Here is a 24,417-nt window from a genome sequence, read left to right on the forward strand (position 1 = left end):
AAGATAAAAACAGCAAATGGAAACATAGCAGCAATTCAATAAAATAGTCTATTAAAGTCTTGGGCGATATGCTTCCCTTTTGGCGATTCCTTAACACCATGGTTTCTAAGTGTGTGCAACTGAAATTTGTGACTATGTGGGATGATTGGTCGAGCAGAGTCTTTTTGGCAAACAATATATGATTGCTTAATGTTGATGGGTGCAGTCACACTCTTGGCCAAATTAACGAACTCTGTCTAATCTAAGAGCATAATTTCAAATGAACTGTGAAATGCTCAAATGCTGTAATTTGCAGAGTAATTCAGGAACCAAAGCAAGGGAGGATCTTGCTGCGGCCACCAGTGCAGTGCAGGTTTGTTAATTACATGAGTTTTAGAACTTTGATTCACTGCTGAAATCAGGTTACTCTTAAGCATAAGCAATTTTTTTTTTTCCCTTCCTGCAATTCACTCTTCTGTAATCTTGATTTTGCAAGATTCGACCCTGCATCACGGTTTCATCATTAACTCATCTCTATGCTCTGAACCAGGAACTCATGTATAAAATTCGAGAAATTAAAACCAAAGCAGAGCAAAGTGAAACTATGGTTCAGGAAATATGTCGTGACATTAAGAAACTGGATTTTGCGAAGAAGCACATAACAACTACAATTACTGCCCTTCATCGTCTTACCATGCTAGGTTAGTCCTTTTAATCCAAAAAATTGGACATGATAATTTTCTTGTGTTTAACAGTTTAAGTATGTAATTCTATTTGAGATGGGTTTTAGGTCGCTCATTGAAATCCATTCTGCTTGAAAATAACTCTTTTATTGATGGACATGTTCTCTTGAATGTTTAGTTAATTCATTTGGCTTGGGTATCTTTTTCAGAAATTTTATATTCTCGCTGCCATTTCCTATTTATTAAATTGCTCAGTTTCCTTGACAAGAACAAATAGCAGAAGTATGATACGATCAAAATTGAAGTCTTGAACTTTTGGCTCGCCATAAATTTTGCAATATGTTCTATATTATTTTTGCTAGTTTAATTTTTTTGGAAGAGTCATCTTAGAACGGGGAAAATCTCTTTCCCTTTCAGTTGCATGGTTATAAAACCAATATAATTATCAATACTTGTTTTGCGCGTCATGCTTAGTACTTGTATTCTCAACATTTAGGGAACTACCTTTTCAATACTAATTAGTTACAGGCCCAAGTATGATTTGCTCTTTCTTCGTATTATACTTGCTCAAACTCTTTATATGCAGCCATTGTGGAATTTGAACTATGTCTTAATTTTGACTTTTACTAGAAATAGGCAGAAGGTTTATACTAATTTCCTCGTGATATGGGGGGGAGGATGAACATAAACTCCATAATTCTGGAATAAACTTTTGACTTACTGCTTATTGAGTGCTTAGAACTAAATATGAGTCGGAGCAATAGATGAAACCCAAAAGAAGAGGGTAGACTTTCAATTAGGAGTCCTTTAAAAAATATTCCATAAATATTCCTTAACTTCTTCCTTTTACGAGATTGGAGGTTGGTAATGAGTGGAAGATCATATTTTGTTCAGATGGAAATGGGATGAGTTTTTTCCTACTCTTTTCCTTAATTACTCCATCTTACTTTCATTTCTAGAGTTCCTACTTTCACCATTTTTCTTTGGACGGATTAGCTCTTGTTCGAATCTTAACGATAGAGATTTGGAGGAATTTACCCTTTGAACCATTACGTGGTGGTTTTGTGAATTCAGTTAGATAAGGTGAATAAGAGAGTTATGGTTCTAGAATCTTCCTGGCTTTTCTCAAACTAGTAATTTTTATGTATTCATTATTAATTCTTCTCAGATTCTTCCTTCTCTTTCTAGTTTCATTTGGAATTCATATATTCCCATTTTAGTTAAAAAAAAAAAATTTGCTCAGTTAGTGGCTCACGTACCGCTGACATTATCGAAAAGAAGAGATTAGTATTTGTCCTTGCGTATTTTATGCCTGAATGATGTTGAATCAATTGATATAGTTTGTTACAATATGAGCTGGCTCAAGATGTTGGATCTGGCTGTTACTGGAAGCTGGAATTGATTGGGTGACTCCTAGATCCTGTTTCATGTGAAGTCACAGTATTATGGTGGTTTTGGTTTGTCAAAGCAGCTATATTTTGTTTGGAACTCTGTGGTTATGGCTAGAAAGAACGCTAAAATTTCTGAGGGGATGGCTTTGAGCTTTGAGTTTCTGTGGGAGAGGATTCTACATTGGTCTTCTCTTCAGATGCCTTAGAACAAAGAGTTTATGGGTGTCCCCTTTTCTCTATATTTTAGGGAACTCGTGTAATGTGGTGTAGATTTCTGTGTTCATTTCTAGTGTTTAGAGGAAATCCTGTCCTCTTTTTACCTTTATTTTCAATTAACTTCCATGTTTCCTATAATAAAGAGAAAAGACAACACTTGGTGATTTGGGAAGGAGTATGCAATTAGAAAAAATTCACAAGCATACAACCAATTTTGTCTTTATTGTCAGTAAGTAAAAAAATTATGCATATCTTACATTGTAAATGAATTATGTTCAATTTTCTGAGTTTTGTGGTTGGTTTTGTTATAAGAACTGCATATATTTTCCAAGAATTTGTCAATGTAACCTCTTTTTCATACTTGGCAGTCTCTGCTGTAGAGCAACTTCAAGTCATGGCTTCAAAAAGACAATACAAGGAGGCAGCTGCACAACTAGAGGTAATAAATAGTTGTCTCCACGGATTGCAAGCCCTTTTAAACATCCTCGTCAAATTGGAAAACTTTTGCTACGTTCAATTTTCACCATCATCGAAAGATCTTTTATTATTATTATTATTATTTTTTTATGTTTGGTGTCTCTCTTGTCCGCTTTCATTTGAAATTAGATTCAATTGATTTGCATCCAGGTTTATAAAGCTGAAAGATCAACATTAAATTAATCAACGGTGAGAAGAATAGAGACTTATTAGCAGAAAAATATAATTGAAACAAACATATAAGGATAATATCGCCCAATGATTTCTATGGGTATCTAAAGCATTTATACAAGTTATTGCAGCCCCAGTGGGTTTTTTTTGTGCAGTAACCAGATTGAGGCCGTGATTCTAAACTAAGCTCATGTTTGTGTTGTCTATTAACCTTTAAAAAGAAGTGAGAGAAAAAGAACCAATGAGCGATGTAGATGCACTCAAAACCCTAACTGAATGCTTCCTTGGCTTTGCACTTATCTCTATTGGCTATTTGATGACCGTTCATTTATTCTTTTCTTATATTTCCCTTTTTGCTTGGTAATTTTTAGGAGAAACTTGGTTTCCCTTCACTTTCAAACCTGCACATCTCCTCTACCTATACCTATTGGGCTTGGCAAAGACCACCAATACTCCACTATCACCACCATCGATCTGATTGTTGTTATGGATGTGACGATACAGGAAATAAAGGCAATTAAAGAACACATGATCTATAGAGTTTCACTCTCAATGTGAGAGCTACATCCACTTGCAATTACAAGTATCACTGTGATGAATAACAAGGATTATAATGTGTTTTTGATCATCATCTCACGTCTCTCTTCTATCTACACCAAAAAGGAGGTTTGCCCTAATAATTTCTATACAGGTAGGAAATATTGGGATGGTCGAAATATGATAGTCCACGCATCCGACACTCCTTTGCCCTATCAATGTCATCGATAGCGGGACTGGTGGAAAACAGGCGATAAAAAGACGAGAAGAGAGAAAAAAATTATGAAAATTTGGAGGGGAAGAATTCAAATTACTCAATATATCAATATGTCTAATTTATGATGTCATAGTATTTGTTATTTATCCCCTGTTGAGAGAACTCGGATCCTTCGAATGGCACTTCATAGGTCTTTCCAAGGAAGACGAAATTTTCTTAGAACTGAGTATCGATACCCCCTGTTGAGGGGTGTAACAGCATTGCAAGACATTCGTAATGGCATCAGTTGGCTCTTTCAGAGCAAAGAAATCATGGGGGACTCAAACAGGGATTGCCTTACAGAAGCAAATAAAGACATCGCTGTCGATGTTTCCCCTTGAGCAACAGAAAACTACCCCTAGTAGTGATCATTGTGGTCATTAATATAATAACTCTGGTCTATTATATATACCTCTTTGTGTTAATCCACATTGCCATAGATTTCTCCCTTTTGAGCTTCTATGTAAAATAAGTAGGTTTTGGTAAAGACACGATAATGGTATTGTCATTCATGTAGAAGTCTAAAACTCTTCCCGTTCATAGAATCTATAACTTGTTGCATTTGCTAAGGCGTTGAGAGATCTTTATGGGTAAGAATAATTTGTTTAAGAATTTTAAGTTCGTCACATCATGCAATGGATCTATAAAACTAAGTCCTGTTGGTTACATATGGTTTATGTATGTTGAAGTCTCTTAAGGTTTATTGTGGTTGACGTCTGTCAATATTCCCTCTAAATGCTGTTCTCTTCAATACTTGTGTCATGTTCACCAAAAAGGTCACAAGAAAGCATATTTCACTTGTCTACTGTTTATGTACTTGAAACATGGATGTTGATGCATCTTGTAGCTGCCTATTTTGCCACACACTAAAAAGATTACAAGGCAGTTTGTTGCTTGCTACCCGGCACCATGCCAGTAAATCAGAAATGTAGAATTGTGAGAGTATTTTCTTTACATTTCTTATGATTTAATCTAATTTTTTAACTAAATTTGAGTTTCAGTGATGTCATTGCTAATGTATAACCTCCCATTGGTGGAAATATATTGTTTAAGCTTGATTGAATTCCGGCGTTAAACTTATCAACACTCAGGTTTTTATTTTTATTTTCTTTTAATACTTAAATGAACACTTCCAGCAAAAAATTAGCCATTCTTTCCCCATCAGGATGTTTGTGAATCTATATATTTTAAGTAAAAAATCAATACCCTGCTTAATATGATTATGCGGTATTTCTCTCTCTCTCTCTCTCTTTTGTTTCACTTGTTGAAGGTGCATTTTCTGGTATAATTCCTGGTTCATGATACATTTCAGGCTGTGAACCAGTTATGTAGTCATTTTGAGGCATACAGAGATATTCCAAAAATCACAGAGCTGAGAGAGAAGTTTAAGAGCATAAAACAAATTCTCAAATCTCATGTGTTCTCTGATTTTTCCAGGTATACCTGTAATTTAACGATTGTTTCTTTTTGATATGCTATTGAAGAATACAAGTGATAAGGAGTCATATTCTATTGACCTGAAGTTTGTTATTTACTTGCACGCTATATTGAACATGCCTTATTTGTGTCTGAATTCATTCAAAAAATTCTCTTGAAGTGCCTAATTGTTTTTTGTCTCGGAATTTTTTTTTGTCATCTTTAATTTTTGAGATATGTCACCAGATGATATGAAGTTGTAGCTAGTATAAGATAACATCAATTGTCCCATAAATTTCTGCTCAATCTATTTGAGGAAAAAAAAAATTAGCAATTGCTGAAGACAAAAGTTATAGATAAGTTTGCCTAAAAGTTAAACTTTTAGTTGAGGTGGTTCAACATTGTATCAGCCATCTTCTAATCCTAGTGCCTGAATTAAATTGGGATCTTATATAAGATTCATATGTCTTTGTACGTAAACTTGGTTTCTACTCTCTCTTTTTCTTTTTTTTAATTCCTTTCTTTTCTTTTCTCCCAAAGAAAGTTCTTATTACTATTTTCACCTCACAGCTTAGGTTCTGGTAAAGAGACGGAGGAAAACAATTTACTGCAGCAGTTATCAGATGCTTGCTTAGTTGTTGATGCTTTGGAGCCATCAGTGAGGGAGGATTTGGTGAAGAACTTTTGTAACAGGGAGCTTACTTCATATCAACAGATTTTCGAAGGAGCTGGTTTGTTCCACTTCTATTATATGCATTTCAGTTGGTATATAAAATTCAGTTTGATGCTGTAGATCTTGAAACCTTTTATAAAATTCATATACATTTCAGAATTAGCAAAGCTGGATAAAACAGAAAGAAGATATGCTTGGATCAAGCGCAGGTTAAGAACCAATGAGGAGATTTGGAAAATTTTTCCAACTTCATGGCATGTTCCTTATTTACTCTGCATCCAATTCTGCAAGCTGACAAGGTTGGTTATTTACTCACTATTGGATTTAAAGTCGTTACAGATAGGATTGTTGTGCTTGTGTAGCTACTTCTTGGAAACTTATTTCGAAGTTTAGCATTGCTTCTTAAATATGCTCCAGGAGTGATGGAAATATGGTAATCTAGTCAATCTTATATTTTGGAGTAAGGTTGTCCACTGTGATTGTGCTGTTAAATTTGGATTAACCCTGATACCAAATTGGAATGCAGACTCAGTGATTAGACAGAGAGATTACTCTTGCGCTTGCCCAAGGGTTTAGGCTTTGTCGTTTAAGTGATGTACATTCTGTATTTTCTGGCGATTGCATCAAAAGAACATACATGATCAATGACTTTAAAAGCATATATGTGTGGATTTGGCAATAGATCTATGTTGTTTAGCAGTTAGTGACAGAAATGCAACAAACGGGATAGTCTTTTATGATGATTTTGTGAATAATGGATGATACATCAATCTCTGGGTTGAGATGTTCATCAGTTAATAGTATATATCATATTTCAGCAAACAATTATTGACATGTAAACATGGTCATCGTGTAAAATATATGTTTTATGTTATGCAATTTTTATTTATCATTAACCAATATATAAAACACAAGCCAAGACTTTCGGAAATAGCTGGAATTCGACAATGCAATTTTGATCTTTTGTTCTAAATGTTTATATGTTTATATCAGTACACTATTTAACCATACCCTGGTTTTAAAATTACTTCTTGATTCCACCAGATTTTTTTAGCATGTCAAGATGTGTCCTCGATCCCTGGAGCGTAAAAAAAATTCAATAATAACAGAAATATTGTGCAAGCGTGTATTGCCCGGCTCATTTCCTTATCTGATATTTATCATACATGGACACTGGCTCAGAGAATGTGTTTCTGCTTCCTATTTTTTATCTACAGTAGGAGATCGATAACATTTAATACTACTTTTTAAAAATTGTGAGAAATGATATATAATTTACTGTAAGCTTCTCCTCAGACTGATAATTTGTCACTTTTCCTGTCTCTCTCCAGGACACAACTCGTGGAGATTCTTAATAATCTTAAAGAAAAGCCAGATGTTGGGATATTATTGCTGGTAAATTCTTTTTCCCACACCTTCATCCTTTTGGTGTTGGTCTAAAAAAGGTCTCCATCACTAATTAGGCTTTTTTCCATCTTGACTATATATAATTGGTAATTTGAACTTTGGCATAGTGATACTTCATTATCAGACTAGACAATATATCATCATAATACCTAAACCAATTCAACCCTATGTTTTTTATGATACTCTTGATCTTCATCTCTTGATGTCGGTCCTTTTCAAGATGTTGTATTCAGTTGAATCCCTTGAGAGGAAGATGGCTATGCTGAGTTTTGGCCCAGAGAGGCAGTCAAGCGAATTTAAACAATAAAGGCTTGTTTTTTCTTTTCATTTATTTTCCTCAATGATTCAATTGAAAGTAATGTATTGGGTCAAGCAGAATTATTTTCTGAAAGATTCTGTGGCTGTTTCCTTCCTTTGTGTATACTGTCTTAAGGTCGTTTTGTCATCTTTCTCTGCCTCTATCTCTTTATCGCATAACTTATTTTTAACTGAAAGGGTTTAGGTGGCTTCAATTAATATTTGACCAATAATATGGCCTAGAGCACAGTTTTATAACTCTGCTCTAAGAACACTAGTACATAAAGTTTCGAATGGTTAGAGATTTTTTTTGCATAAAAGCTTTCAATACCGGCGTGCTTTGTCCATTACATTTTCATTAGGTATTGACATTAGTTCGCATTGTTTATTGCTTAATCGTTGTCTTCATTCTGTCAATAAAGGGGCTGAGTTTTGTTAATCTCGTCACCCAGGGAAGAAATCATGCTCATTCGTGTTTTTATTTTTAAAATTCCTTAATCTATTGAAAAATTTATGAAATTCCTGTCTGCCAAATAAAAATGTTTCTTTCTGGCCCCAGCATGGTAGAGGTACTTATTTCCTTTCTGTTTTACGCTTGTACAAGTTACAAACATTTTACCTTTGTTAGTCAATTAATCTGCATTTCTAGAAATAATATACGCAAGCAATAATTTTCATTTTTCTCTTTCCATTTTTTCTTATTGAAGGTTGTCTAGTTTCTGAAAAGTCGTGTTTGCAGTGTATACACTAGAGTATTTGTACATTTCTTTCTCTGTGACGTCTCATCAACAAATATTTTCATGGGGAAATTCACATTTTTTTATTCAATGATATTTATTCTCACATACCAGGTTCAGCAGTGGTGATTGTAAATTTGATGCATTTTGTTAGGCACTACAGCGAACATTGGAATTTGAGGAAGAGTTGGTGGAGAAATTTGGTGGTGGGAGTCAAAATAGAGAAACAGAAAATGACACTGGGGAACTACATGAAGGGGAAAATACTAATCAGATTATTTCAGACATTCGGAAGAAATACGAGAAAAAGCTTGCTGCACATCATGGAAGTGGGAATGAGGCATGAGTTGATTGCTTGATTTAGCGAGTGCATTATAGTTAACTTGGTACATTATTTGAGTGGTTACTTATGCCAATTTTCTTTCATTTCTAGGAACAAGATCAACAAAGAGGTTTAACATTGCCTGGAGCAGGGGTATGGGTCTCTTAACTTGATAGTTCTTGTGTAACTAATAAATGGCATATTCAATTCTAGACGATGCGTAACATTATTACCATTAAAGGTCCTGTCCGTATTAGCAACAGATGCACAGTTTATAATTTCTTTACTCTGTTTCTGGTATATTTTTTAGTATGTGACATGAATTACCATTTCTTATCAAAACCAAAATGAGTGAAATCTGTATTTGCAATCCTAGTAAACATGCCTAAAAGAATGGTTAACTACTTGCTGATCATTTCATGAAATTATATTTTACTTCTGTATGTGGCACCTGACTACCAATACGATTGTCACAACTCTGCAATCATCTTGATTTGGGTCTTTAATTTATTTCTGTTAACTTCTTATGTTGATTGACATGGCAGTTCAATTTTCATGGGATCATTTCATCGTGCTTTGAACCTCACTTGACAGTATATGTAGAACTGGAAGAGAAAACTCTTATGGAGAATCTAGAGAAACTTATCCAGGTAATTTGGATTATTTGAATCCTTCGTTGTTGTGCTAAATACTTTTTCTCTGCTTTTATTTGCTTAATTGACATGCCATTGTACTTCAGGAAGAAACATGGGAAACTGAAGAGGGAAGTCAGACTAATATCTTGAGAAGCAGCGCAGAGGTAACAAATCAAAATCTTGAGGGAGATCAGATATTTGAATCCTCAAGAGATGATATGAATTTTTTAACCTTCTGCATGTAAAGTTGGTCCTTGTTCATTTAAATTTTTTTCTATGTTAGTTTATGGGATTCTCATACTAACTTTCTTTTAATGTTTTGTGAGCTTGAGAGAGAGAGAGAGAGAGAGAGAGAGAGAGAGAGAGGGGGGGTGATAGAAAATGGAGCATATCTGATGCTTGGCCGCAATTTTCTTATGTCTTATTTATTTTTATTTTTTTTATCTCTGGTCATAATGAATGAGACTGGTAGGAGAAAGATATCTCATATTGACAAGGCACTACAGATCCACTAGTACTAAGGTGGCATTACAGATTAGGCCACTATAAAAAGTGGTGCTTTCCACTGTGGACTGAAGTTTGAGTAGCAACAAATTTTATGGTGGTTTAACGCATATATGAAAACAAGTTCCTTTCCTCATTATTTTCATTCTAATGACACTCTATTTTCTGCATTACCTACTTATTAATAGTTTCTTTTGAGAAGAGGACTGTTGCACGGACACTTCCACTAGTGTGGCATGTCCGTGTCCAACACATGTTGGATAACATTCTACCATGGTCATTTTTCTTTTTTTTTTTATTAGCAATATTATATATTTTTAACTTAAAATTATTATTAAATAGCAAATAGATACTCACATTAAAAGATTTCAATGAGAATAATTAGTAACAAGTATAAAACTAAATTTTATACACTATGAATGAAGAATTTTGAAGATTTAATCAACGTGTCGACGAGTGTCTATTAGTACTTTTTTGAAAAATCGCGTGTTGGCGTGTCCTTGTCAATGCATCATTGGAAGAGAAGCTGGCTTTGATATTGTTTCTATAACTTCTTATTACAAATCTCTATTTTGATTGTTGGACATATATTTCAGTTAAATATCTAAGTATTGTTCTTCTCTCTCTATCTCCCTACCTGTCTCTCTTTCAATCCCTTCTATTTTGGAATCACGGGCTTCTTTTCTGAAACATTTCTATCAATCTCTTCACTGAAGTTCTAACTTAAGGGATGCATTTGTTTCTGTCATGAAGTTCATTAGGAATTCCTGGGTTTTAACGTGAAGGTCATTTAGGTAAAATATACCAGGTATATGTCATGGTCCTTCGTTAAGGTTAGTTGTAAGATTGTATTGATTGTGCTTTTACCTGGCCAAAAGCATTACCTTAAAGATAGACAACTTGCTATAAGATTCATGTATTTTAAAGTTTATACTATGGATCTTCTTGACTTTTTGTTGAAAAGAGTGTCATTCATTACGGGAGGAGAATTTGAAACTTGACTAGGTAAGGAAGCAATGCAAAAATGTTGTCCAAGATCCATTTATTTTAGATATCATTCTATAATAGCAATGAAGAAAACTTTATCAATTTTATTAATGAACCTATTGAAATGTAGGTACAAAATTGAAGATAGAGTCGTGCCAATATGACAGATAACTAAAAATCAATTTAATTCAAAGAATCGTGTTTACCAAGACAAAATATAAAGGATATGAATATGAATATGATCGTATTATTTCGTTTGTGTTGATAACAAGTGATTTTTTTGCCTTTTCATTGATATTTGTACATCTAAAATTTTCTCTCATGTAGTTTTCTGTGTATTCATACTGCATTCTCTAATATGTCCCCTTAGTTGCCACCCAATCTTATTGCAGTGTTCTCCATCAGCTGTTCTTTCTTATTGCATCTCTATGGAGCTCATTGATATTATTACCCATGCCAAGTTGATTTCTTTAATTGTTATATGAAGGTCTTTTCAATAATAAGGAGGAGCTTAAAGCGATGCAGCGCTTTGACAAAAAGTCAGACACTATTTAATTTGTTCAAGGTGTGTTTTTTGAAATTCCACATTTCGATGGTCCTGCTAGGGAATTTACTTGTCTAGAGGACTATTTCTAAATTTACTTGTCTGATATGGATGTTCTTGTACTGCTACAATTTGAACAGAGAAGACAAAATGTTTATCGTAATGACGAGATCTTATTAAAATTTAGGCACCTTGTATGATCTTCAATTCCTTTTTAGTTAGCATATTTAGAGTGTGTTTGAGACCCCTTTTTTTTTCAATATGAGTTTTTTAATAGTGATTTTTTGGAGAATGTGGTTAAAAGATAGGGAAATGTTTTAGGTTTACGTGCAAAATTATTTTATTGGAAGAGCATGTGGTTGAAAATGAGTTTAAGAAAAAATGTGTTTTTCGATAACCGAGGTCAAACAGGGGTTTATTTTTTTGGCAAACTTCGATTATCAAAGGTTGAGAGGGGAAAAAGAAGGAAATGGAGAACTAACAGGTTTTGAAAATTTTGTACAACACATGAGCATGTCATGGTTTGAAAAGGCTGTAGTGCCTCGAGGCGCTAATTTTCATGCTATTTTTCTGAGGCAGATGTCTCACTGATGGTGCAGGCGTCGCCTTAGTTTTGCCCTGACATTTGACCTTTTTTTCTTCTCTTTTTTGTAACTCTGAATGTGAATTTTAAGGGGCTCTTTAACTTGGTCCATCTCAAATAAACCTCAATGTTGGGCCCATTATATCTTTTACTTGTTTGACCAAAGCAACCCCATGCCTCCCCACTCCCCATTAGCCAAGACCCAAAACTTATTCAATAAGATTTCAAGGCAGCAAACTCTGGCTGGGTGAAAAAATCTACATATCTTTTTAACTTTTTTTTTTTTTTGGCTTTTTCTGCATTTCTTTTCCTTTTCTTTTCTAACTTTTTTTGTATAAAATTATATTAATGGGTGGTTTGTTTATTTTGGTTTTGTTTCTGTGGAGAATTTATAATATTATTTATGGTTCTTATATGTTTACTTTTGTATTATTTTATATTTTTTGACAATTTTTTGGTTTGCGGGAGGTTGACGCCTCATTTCGCCTCGAGGCTTATGCCTTGCTCACGAAGAGAAATGCTTCAGTATCTGGTTCTACCTTTTTAAACATTGTCCAGGTTATCCATTTTTTTGTCAGCTAATACTCTAGAATGCATAATCCAGATTTATGGTGGTTGCTAAAACCAGACTGTAAGAACATTCAATTCTACTTGGTTACAGAATATTTATCCCTGACTCATTGTCAATGGCCTATAGGGATGTCACAAAATTAGAAGGGTCAGATGATCCAACAATACTTTGGTCTGCACATTTGCCACAAAATTTTTCATTGAGGACGCATTCCATTCTTTCAAAAAAAATCAAGGACAGATTCTTAAAGCACATGCCACTAAGAATTCTAATCGATTTACCCTTCACTATTTGGACCTACTCATGGTGTTTTGAAAGGAACCTGAAGATGACGGACTTCATGTTATAAGCTCTAATTGTCATGAATGTTTCTAGGCAATTTAATGGTCTCTTTATAAATAGGTGTTTCAAAGATTTCTTAAAGCATATGCAACAAAGCTTTTCATGAGATTGCCCAAGGGTGGTACAGGAATTGTAGCAGCTGCAACAGGAATGGATGGACAGATAAAGGTAGTCATTTTCTTGTCTTTAGATTTTTGGAGGAAACTTTGCCGGTATTTTTTCCTTTTATTGACTTTCGTACTCACTCATCTACAAACTATTTCACGCAGACATCTGATAAGGATGAACGGGTGATCTGTTATATAGTTAGCACAGCTGAATATTGCCACAAAACGGTGAGTTGGTTTTTTGATTACACCATGGACTTGCAACTATATAATTACATTTGGATTTACAACTGTGAATTGTCTGTTCAAGTCAAATCACTGGTAATATTTGCAGCTTTGTGGTCATTAAGATTTCAATGATGATAGAATACTGGATGAGTCTCCAAATGTTTTCTTCTGCCTTGTATTGTTTTGAGAAACCGAATTCTAGTGAGAACCTGTAACAGACAAGTTCTTAACGGATTGAGGAGGGAACCATAATTATGAGGCATCTAAGAATTTGAGTTCTGTTCTCTTTCAACTTTCCCAGGCCCCATAAGCACTAATTAGATTATTGCAGCACAAGTGTATGGCTGTTATCACAGTAGTACACCACATTATCAATACACCATTACATCATTAGGACAACATTATCTTGACATCTTGTCTTTATTATCAAAATTGTACCATCGTCACCTGGGGACTCACACACATGCATATGCACCATGCCCACAAATAAACGCCTGAAATAATTATCATTTAAACATATTCAATCATGCATAAATGTGGAAATACGGATCACTATATCATAAAATGTAGAAATGGATGAATTACTCACCAGCGTAAAGTGTAAAACATTCGGGTATTACGATAGTCTGAATTAGCCCTTTTTGTGTTGACAAAGTACTTGAGGTGATTACATGGTAATCAATTTTTTAATCTTCCTTCATCCATCTTAAATTCAGTCTTAACCCTTTCATTTATGTTGGCAGTCTGGTGAACTGGCTGAAAATGTGTCCAAAATAATTGAACCTCAGTTTGTCAGTATGATTGATATGTCTGAAGTACAGGTAAAAATAAAAAATATAAAATACAAGTCGTTTCATTTATGCTTCTCTCTTCTACATTTTCTAAATACTACTTCATTTGTACAGGATGAATTCTCAGCAGTTATAACAAAAGCCTTGATCACTTTAGTGCATGGCATAGAAACTAAATTTGATGCTGAAATGGCTGCAATGACACGCGTACCCTGGGGCACGCTTGAAAGTGTCGGTGACCAATCAGCGTAAGATGAGCTCTATGAATATGCTAACTATTGAAGGTGGCTATTATGTCTTTTTATATAAAACATGTATATATGTATTCCTTCAGGTATGTCAATTCCATAAACACAATTTTGACTACTAGCATTCCTGTACTTGGAAGTCTTCTTTCTCCAATTTATTTCCAGTTCTTCCTTGACAAGGTGAGTATGTGAAAGGGAATTTATGTTCTCTCTCTATCTTTGCTTTGCATTGTTGGCCAGTGCCTTCAAAATTTAAATTTTTAGGCTATCTCACTTTATTTCTATTATGCTCACATATTTACAGATAAACTAGTGAACTTGAAAACACTATCCAAAAAATGATCCTTCGATTCTTTTCTCAACCTTTCTTTATTGCTATTTCTTGATTCAGACGCTCATATTTTCATTCTTCTTTGTAGCTTGCGTCTTCTCTTGGTCCACGCTTCTACCTCAATATATTCAAATGCAAGCAAATATCAGAAACAGGAGCACAACAAGTATTAATCATCATCTCTTGTCAGTTTGTTATATGTTCTGCAGAAGTAATCCTTTAGGGGAATACAAGTGACCACATTATGCAATTTGCAGATGTTATTGGATACGCAGGCTGTAAAAACCATTCTTTTGGATATTCCTTCCCTTGGGAAACAGGTAATAGAAATTTGAAGTTCTTGCAAAGTGCACTTCGTAACTTACATGTACCTGGCTTATCTCTGTCGTCTTCTAAGCAATATTCTGATTTGGGATCGAAAACATACACACACAATTGGTTTTGTGAAGTAGTTGGAGGGGTAAGTAACTGTTTTCTACAAACCATGCTCCAACTGTAACTTAGATTTGTCACCCCCTGGATCCATAACAATGGGATGAAAAAAAAATGTCCCAATTGTAAATCAATGGTTACCCCCATCTAGAAATGGCCCAACTTAGTCTAACATAACGGTAACTTTTCAGTTTATTTTCATTATTTCTAGTTCAAATTCTATTCGTTTATCACAGTTTACTTTTCACTCGAGATGAAGGATTAATTTGCAATTAAAAAGATATTATAGATATATTAAGTCGTAAGTCTTCGCTCTCAAAAGTGCTACAATCATTGCGTGATTTATAACTTAAATTTTAGGAAGATATATTCGACGAAAATTGTAGTGTTCTACTTTTGAAGCCCTTGTAGTTATATGAGGTAGATGCAATATAACGAATCTATGTTTTCCTCTGAACAGACATCTGGAGCTTCCAGCTACTCGAAATATGTAAATCGTGAGATGAGCAAAGCGGAAGCACTACTAAAGGTGTGATTAAATGGCGTCTGGAATTTTTTTGATTTAAAAAGGTCGTCTTTTAGATGTATTTTACCAGTCCCATGCACCATTCCTGTTTGTTGCACAGGTAATATTGTCTCCGGTTGACTCCGTGGCAGATACATATTGCGCCCTGCTGCCTGAGGGGACACCTTCAGAGTTTCAGCGGATTCTGGATCTGAAGGTTTTTCAAGACTATCACTATCTAGATTTTTTTTTTTTAACTCTCAGCAGGAATTTCAAGAACTTTTTATTTTTCCTAAATGGTTAATAAAAGGTAATTAGGTCATTAGACCATCTCCAACGCTGAACCAAAATTTGCATCATTTTACATCAAAGTAAAATTCATCTCCAACTGTTACATCAAAACTTATACCTAATGAACAGTGTTTAACCATTTTCTTCTCTTTTTTTTATTCTTAATAATTTATTTATTTGAAATATTATTTATTTAAAATATTATTTATTTAATTATTTTATAAATACATAAATTACTAAATATATAATTGCGTTAAATTAAGGGAAAAATTATATTCATTAATAAATATAAAATTTATTATTTATTTAAATATTTTAATATATTCCGTGTTAACTTTAAGAAATAACCATGTTTGTTATATTTTAAATTTTTTTTCTTCTTTTAATTAATTAGTATTTTTTACATTTAAAATTTATTTTAAATGCAAATAATAATAATAATAATTTATTGTATTAAAAAATATATAGCACAAATGACACAAATACCCTTAATGAATTTATTTGGGAAATGAAAAGAAAGGGTAAAAATGACTTTGGATAGTGTTGCATTGGAGTTGTTTTGCACCAAAAAATGGTGCATTTTGGTGTTTTGGAGGATGCATTGGAGATGGCCTTTGATTGGATTATGCATATTTTTCTACTCTTGCGAACTAGACAGTCTGGGTTGTTGATCCCACCAAAAGGGAGTATGGTTGCCCTCTCTGTTTAGTTGACTTCTAAGTGAACTTCTCGCTTAGCCAACCATGATCGTAGAGCCAGCACTTGTGGTTGATGACCTGCCAATAACTATCTTTGGCAATTCAGATGGCACGCCCATAAATTGCAATGTCTAATATCTGAAACCACAAAACAGCTTATGTTGATTTTTTTAATGTTTTTGTAAAATTTTATCCTCTCACTCTTTTCGTGTTATGTTGTCACTCGTTGGCAGGGCCTCAGGAGGAATGACCAGCAAAGCATACTTGATGATTATAACAAACGTGATGCTAGAACCACTCAACCGTCTATTAATTCAGTCGTCCCCACAGTCTCCAGCACGTCCATTGCACCAGTGCTAGCTGGTCTGCCTGCTCCTGGAATAATCTCATCAGGAGAGGAAGTGCTGGCGAGAGCAGCTGCACTTGGAAGGGGTTTTTCTGCAACCGGATTCAAGAAATTTCTGGCTTTAACTGAAGCTGCTAAAGATCGAAAGGATGGGTCACTCAGGAAGTTCTTCGTTGGATGAAAATGTGAGGTTAGTGCATGATATTAATGGAAGGTTATTCCTTTGCTCTCTCCAGGAGCCAATATTTTTTTATTTCTCCTCGTACTTTTATCCCCCTCCAGGGCACAAGACACGGTATAGTTCTGTTGGTTCCTTTCAGAACTTTCTGGTTTATAGGATCGTAGTTAGCTGGGAATTTTGCACAAGGAGAGACTTGTGAAGTTTCTTAAATACTAGTCTTTGACACGTGTGTTGCACGAGTTTTGTATTTATTGTATTTTTATTAGCGTCAAAATTGTAGATTTTTCAAAACTGGTTGAAGATTCGAAGTATTCGGTGACGTCTAATCGTTTGGTTAATTACATTATCGCAGGATGCATAGAGATTTGTTTTTCGTTTTTTATATTTTCCTCATTTATTTATTTTTTATTTGTTTTGTTCATATAATAAATATTTTTTTCAATTTAAAATCCTTTTTAATTCTTTTTTCTTTATGAAAAAACTTAATTTTTTCAATTTTAATTAAATAATATTTATATGTTCTTTATTTAATTTTCGCAACATTCTTTTGTTTAATTTGTTTTGTTTTTATTATATATTTTTTGAAGATTGTTTAAAAATAAAAATAAAAATTCTTCATGTTATAAATAATTTTTTGTTTGATTTAAAATTCTTTTCGTTCTATGATTCAAAAAAATTTTCTTCATATTATAAAAAAAACTAAATGATTTAACAAATTAAAGATATTAGCGTCAAAATTGTAGATTTTTCAATGAAGATTTGAAGTTGGTGGTGAAATCCAATCGTTTGGTTCATTGGATTATCGCAAGATGATGGAGATTTCTTTTTCGTTTTTATTTTTCCTCATTTCTTTATTTTTTATTTCTTTTGTTCATATTATAAATATTTTTTTCGATTTAAAATCCTTTTTAATCCTTTTTTTTTTATGAAAAAACTTAATTTTTCTCAATTTTAACTAAATAATATTTATATGTTCTTTATATAATTTTCACAAAATTCTTTTGTTTAATTTGTTTTGCTTTTGGTATATATTTTTTGAAGATTGTTTTAAAAAAAAAAGAATTCTTCATATTATAAATAATTTTTTGTTCGATTTAAAATTCTTTTCGTTCTATGATTAAAATTCTTTTTTCTTCATATTATAAAAAAAATAAATGATTTAAAAAATTAAAGAAGAATAAAAAATTGCAGAAAAAAAAAGGTTAGTATAAAGTTTTCTAATTAAATTGAAATAATTAAAAATAAATTCTATTTAATTAAAATTTAAAAAATGATAAAATGAAAAGAATTTTAAATAGAAAAATAAATTAATTATAATACAAAGTAATTTTTTAAAAAATATATATTAAAAATAAAACAAATTAAAAAGAAGTTACGAGAATTAAATAAATAATATATAAATATTATTTAATTAAAATTAAAAAATTAAATTTGATCATAACAAAAAAAAAAAGTTAAACAGAATTTACTCTCCTTTCAAATGAGAGATTTCAAACTTTCGAAAGGATAGATTCTCTTTGTTTCTCTTTATGGACTTTATGGAGGGAGGAGAAATTTTTTAACCTTATTTATTTTTTTTCATTTTATAAATAATTTTTTTTATTTAAAACTGTTTTTAATTCTTTTTTCTTTATGATTAAACTTAAATTTTCAATTTTAATTAAATAATATTTATATATCCTTTATTTAATTTTTGTAACTTTGTTTTCTTATATATTTTTTTGAAAATTGTTTTGAAAATTCTTTTTTCTTCATATTATAAGCGAATAATTTTTTCTTCGATTTAAAATTCTTTTCGTTTTATGATACAATGTAATTTGTTCAATTTTAGTTAAATAATATTTATTTTTAATTATAATTATTTCAATTTAACTAAAAAAATCTTTATAATAACCTTTTTTCGTTTTTATGTTATTTTTGCCTACAATTTTTTTAAATTTGTTAAATGATTTAATTTCTTTAATTCTTAAAAGTTTCAGAAGATTAGAACCTCAAATTAAAAATAATCTATATCTAAAACGAATTATTCCAAAAGAAAAAAATGACCCACCTATTAAGAGGTAGAGGATGAAGAAAGGCAAAGTGGAGGGTCACTCCATTAGCATTGTAGTTGTAATATTTTCACGCAACCCACACATTATTACACCCTAAAAGACAACAAAAATCATGCACCAACACCACAGATAATATATTAAATATACAAAAAAAATGAGGAGCTTTTATGTCAAGAAGTAAAGAGACAGTAAATATACAGAGATCTTATCGGACGGTTCTAGTCTTGGTTTCTTGGAATGAATCTTGCAAGAAAAATTTAGGGCACCAGTCCCCAATGGGGTTTCTTTTTAGCTGTCACTCACAGTAAAACTCTATTAATTGAATGTGTTTTCCAAGCTTTCTTCTATTCCCAATATAAACACTTTCCATTCTTATTGAGCAATGACCCTTTTCCATAACCGTTTCATTTGCAGTCCTTCCCTTCACATGAATATATAACTAAAGAATGAGAATTTACTAAAATATTTTATATTTAGTGAGCTACCTCATATACCACCTAACATTCGAAATAAGAAACCTCTTTGAGCTACAAAATTTTTTTAATAGTACAGAAATTCGTTGCAATAAAACTGGTCTCAAACTTTTCAAACATGCTTATAATATAAGTAATCCTTTCAATCACCTACACCTTAACTATTAGTTCAACTACAAATTTGTCAACACCAAGTATTTCCTTAACTACAATAAAACACTATACACGTAAACACTTAAAGTACAATTGTTCAAGCATAAAAAAAATAAAAAATAAAAAAAAAATCAGAAGCTAAAATTATGAATAGTGTACAGTAAAAACGAATTATTTGTAAAAGAAAAACCACCCTCAAACAAAGCAAAAATGAAATCAACATACCTCAAGTCGATAATCTTCAATTTGTACGTTAATCCATTTTTTTCTGTTTACGACTTTCACAAAAGTCCAAACAAAGTCGGAAGGAAAGAATGAAAACTTCAGAGTAAACACGAACACAATGAAATAAAAAGAATAAAAAAATTATAAATGAACAAACTTGAGGTACCCAGAGCCCAAATTCTGGCGAAATTTTGTGGTATTTTGGTAACAATTTGTTAAATTCTCACCAAAAAAAATAAATAAAAATGGAAAATTCATGATAAAAAATACAAAAGAACACACCTAAACTCCAATTTCTTCTGAGATTTCACGGTATTTTGGGAGCGATTTGTTAAATCTCACAAAAAAAAACAAAAATCAAGATTTAGCAGTAAAATATACAGCAGAAGAAATTGAAGATTTAAAGATTCGGTATACAGTTAATCGTCTGAATTGTGCGTGAAATTATTGGGTATTTTTGAAACAATCGAGAGAGGGAGATTGAAATAAGGTTAAAGGCCTAAAGAAATCAGTATCGTAGCAACGGAGAGTAAGAGTGAAATTAGGATTAAATGCAAAAAAATTGTGTTTTAAACGAAAAGAATTAAGAGGAATTTTAAATTGAAAAAAAAATATTTATTCAAAAAAATAGAATAAAAACAAAATAAAAGAAAGTTACAAAAATTAAGTAAAGAACATATAAATATTATTTAGTTAAAATTGAAAAATTATATTATGAAGAGAAAAGAGTTAAAAGGAATTTTAAACTGAAAAAAAAATATTTTTATAATGTAAAAATAATAATAATAAAAATCATATATATCTCCATGCATGGAGACATTAGATTTGAGATTTTTCTTTATTTTTATTATTATTTTTTTTTTGCCGTGTAATTTTACATTATAATATTTTTTTCGATTTAAAATTCTTCTCTTCAAATTTTTTACTTACAAGTAACTTTTTGTAAAATATTTTATGTCTTATATTATCTTTATTTTTTAAAATTTTTTTTTATATAAAAGTGATTTTTTTCTTATATTCATACTATATATATATAAGAGTGGTTGAGCACGGAGTGGTGAAAGGTATGGAAATTGCGTGTTGCAATATTTTCTTACAATATAATAAAATATATATCAAGGCAAACGACGTCGTTTTGCTCCTCCACTTAAAAAAAACAAAAAAGCTACAATAAGACAAAATGGATTAAGTTATTATTGCTTTTTACAGTAACTTCACATTCTCCTTTTTATATAGTAAGGATTTAATAAATAATACATTTGTTTCTGTGTTGAGCCAATAGGGCCGTAGATGGAATGATACGAGCAAAATTGACGTGGTCAGTTGTGGTTGTCTATGATTCAGTTTGTTCTCTTTTTGTAAAAGTAGCTATAAAATGATGGAATGGAGGAAAAAAATTCGTGTAGCTCAACTCTAAATTTTTTGAAAATTTGGCTTTCTTTTTTTTTTTTTTTTTTTTCTTTTATTAATTTATTGTTGAACTATTGTTTGACATAGTTTCTTGAAATAATACGATGGTCAAACTTCATTGGACTAACAACTTCTATATACAATTTCATGGGATCCACTAATTTATAATCACAAAAAGTGGCTGAATAATATGAGCGACTGTATTGATAAAAAAAAAAAATTGTATCAAAGGCTCTCGATATTGGCTTTGTGTATAGGTGGGAATATTTCACTATTAGAACTTTTCATTTTCAGCATTATGCGCAAAAGATTGAAGGAAAGAACATTGAGATGTTCATAATGGTCAACTTTCCATAGATCTTAAATGACCGACCCTTAAGAGAGCCACCTTCTCCAATTATCGTTAATGTAAAATTTATCACATTGGACTATCTTCCTTAAATTAATTCCGTTTTGTCTAAAACCTAACCTTTGAAGTTTTTTCTGGTTATACATTTTTTTCTTTTTGCTATGTTTATTTTTAACATTGTTTGAAAGCAATATTTTGAAAATTGCAATCTTCTTGCGCTCATTTTTAATCACATTTTTTCAAAAATATTATTTTTTACATTTTCTACTTTTTAACTACCATTCTTTAGAAAAATAAAATTTTAAATTATCACACCCACAAAAGTGCTTATGGCCAATTTGGCATGGTTTTAAGAAGTCAAAATGAGCTTTTAAGATTCAAAAGTTACTTTTTGACCAGTTCGGATAATTTTATAAATGTGTTTTCTTAAAAAAAGTTGCTTTTGAGAGCCTGTTTGGCAATACTTTTGAGATCCAAAAGTTGTTTTTGAATTTATTTCACTAATTTAATGAAAGTGCTTCTAATTAAAAAAAATTTTAAAAGAAGTTAATCCAATGTGGATCCTCTAAAATCACTTTCTTATTAAGAAACTGTATTAGAAATTACTTTTTAAACAAAAATTAAAATAATCTCAGAAAACTTCTCTACAAAAATTAAAAATGAAAGTGTTGTCGAGTGTATCCTTAATAAAAGCTTGGAAGAAAAGACAAATTTCACATATTATTTACAGGATCCCAACTTTTCAATCACATATTTATTCAATTTTTATCAAAATCTACTGAAAATCTAATTTTAATTTCCAGTAGGGAAATTTTTTTATCTATTATGACTCAAAGTGTCGGCAATGAATCGTGTGAAAAAAGAGAGAAGAACAATTTAAGGGTTTTCATAATTTTAAATTTTGCTATCACATATACTAGGAGTGTAAGCGGTTTGATTTTACCGATTTTTGACAAATTTTCAAACCAAACTGTTTAAACCGGTTTAAGAAAAACTCAAACCTAAACAAAATCATTTTGAACAATTTGAAAAAAACTCAAACCTAAACCTAACAGTTTGTTAAGGTTTTAAATCGCCGGTTTCTTCGTATATTTTTTTGTCTGTCTATTTTTACGACATTAAAATTTTTGGGACAAAAAACTGAAAATTTGGACCATTATCCCACAAGTCCAATTGCATTGTTGACCTGTTGTTTCATGCATGGAACCCAGCCTCCTCTCCAACGATCAATTTTCTTATTATGATAACATGGAACATATGTCTTAAACATGGGCTAAATATATCTACTAAATTAAAGTGAAATAACAATAAACTAAAACATGAATTTTTTTTTTCAATTTTGTTCACCTTTTATAGTTTAATAACGTTATGATAACGGTACAATACAAGTCTACTAAACGAGATATAAAGTCCAAAAAACATAATGATATTCAACAAGACCTCGTGATCATCATATCTGACAAAAAGGTTATTGGTTAGACAAATAGAATAACCAACCACAATAATAAAGCAGTTGTTTATAATATCTAAATATAACAATTATACAAGCTTACGTTTGTAAGTTGTTACGAAACGCATTTAATTTCAGATTCTTACTTCAGTTTGCTCAAAAATATTATTGATTTGAAACTTTATTCGTAACAAATATTATCTCCAAAGACCTATGATCTCTTTGTCTCTAATTTGGAATAATGAACTACAATTCAACTTTGAAGAGATGTAAAAAATCTAAAGAAGAAGAGTGTGTAGTGCTGGTGGCTCAAGCCTATGTTGGGTGTGAGCTGGAGTTTATATGAATTTTGAAGAGGAAAGTGATTTTTGATAGATTATGTTCGTTTTGAGGTTATTATATATAAATTAAAATTATTAGGTAATAATAATATATATGTATTAGAAAATTAGAAGTTGACAAAAATACTTACAAATGACAAAATTATTGAATTTTACATATTTGGATGAATTTTCAGAACATTCCATTTTTTCATTTTTTTTATTTTTATATATTTTTTGCCGGTTCGGTTTGGTTTTAAACCGCAATTGAAATTCTCAAACCTAAACCAAACCATTTTGTTCAGTTTGATTTGGTTCAAAACCATTTCGTTGACCGGGTCCACGTGGCACCAAACTGACGGTTTCTAAAATGCGATTTCTATCCGATTTTTCGATTTTGCTGTTTTTGCTTACAGTCCTAACACATACAACAACAATTTAATATCTTTTTATGAATTTAATGTCAATAAATTTACTCGTAGTGCCATTTATGAAGGTGATGTGGATTAGGGTGGACGGGTAAGTTTGCTTAGTGAAAATGAATTTATTTATTTTTAATTCCTTTTCTTTTATGTGCTAATATGAATTTACTTGTTTTAAGCTAAAAAGGTTGATGGTAAACTTGTTACATTTAGTAAAAATAGGAGACAAAAAGTACAAATCCACCCCCACACCCCCTACAACAAAAAGAAATAATAATAATAATAATAATAATAATAATAATAATAATAATAATAATAATAATAATAATAATAATAATAATATTGTTGGTTCTTAATTTTAAATTGTCATAGGTAGGGGCGTAACAATGCTCAAGTGGAAAATGTTATTGTCTATACCTAGATGGGGATGGGTGCCTACATCTAGCCCTCAAATTTCAATGAGATGGGCGTATTATTTGCACTAATTCATCCTCCTTTCTTTCTAGGGTTAGGAAAATGATATCCACTATAGGAGAGTTCCACACTTGGTTATAAAATGTTATGTTTGGATTTATTTGTAAGTAAATAAAAAGGCGTTGTGAAGATTCAATAGGTCCTATAAAATGTATAGATAATAAATAGGTAACAATTTTTAGTTATGACTTATGAATCTTA

The 24,417-nt window shown here is 31.6% G+C and overlaps 1 protein-coding gene across 2 annotated transcripts; it reads left to right on the forward strand.

Annotated features, from left to right (window-relative positions):
• The first annotated feature begins 49 nt into the window (after window positions 1-49).
• LOC111405462 (vacuolar protein sorting-associated protein 53 A) lies at window positions 50-17,227 on the forward strand. Of its 2 annotated transcripts, XM_023034358.1 has the most exons (22): window positions 56-352; window positions 530-680; window positions 2,638-2,708; window positions 5,023-5,147; window positions 5,697-5,857; window positions 5,957-6,098; window positions 7,131-7,194; window positions 8,395-8,580; window positions 8,674-8,715; window positions 9,108-9,212; window positions 9,302-9,361; window positions 11,176-11,253; window positions 12,789-12,896; window positions 12,998-13,063; window positions 13,807-13,884; window positions 13,969-14,102; window positions 14,189-14,282; window positions 14,522-14,599; window positions 14,691-14,753; window positions 15,326-15,394; window positions 15,492-15,587; window positions 16,593-17,227. In XM_023034358.1, the coding sequence occupies exons 1-22, from the start codon at window positions 260-262 to the stop codon at window positions 16,884-16,886; spliced, it is 2,358 nt and encodes a 785-aa protein (XP_022890126.1). In that variant the 5' UTR covers window positions 56-259; the 3' UTR covers window positions 16,887-17,227. The 2 variants fall into 2 exon arrangements, with proteins under 2 accessions (XP_022890125.1, XP_022890126.1); XM_023034357.1 differs by having other exon boundaries at window positions 50-352; window positions 13,807-14,102.
• The last annotated feature ends 7,190 nt before the right edge of the window (window positions 17,228-24,417 follow it).

Source organism: Olea europaea, chromosome 12 (genome assembly GCF_002742605.1).
Source record: "Olea europaea var. sylvestris chromosome 12, O_europaea_v1, whole genome shotgun sequence".
NCBI lineage: Eukaryota > Viridiplantae > Streptophyta > Magnoliopsida > Lamiales > Oleaceae > Olea > Olea europaea.

Coding starts and splice junctions, on each gene's coding strand:
- LOC111405462 (XM_023034357.1), top strand. CDS start 260: ATGAACTGTGAAATGCTCAAATGCTGTAATTTGCAGAGTAATTCAGGA. Junction 2,709..5,022: donor AGGCAGCTGCACAACTAGAG/GTAATAAATAGT, acceptor GATACATTTCAG/GCTGTGAACCAGTTATGTAG. Junction 14,283..14,521: donor TCCAGTTCTTCCTTGACAAG/GTGAGTATGTGA, acceptor TCTTCTTTGTAG/CTTGCGTCTTCTCTTGGTCC.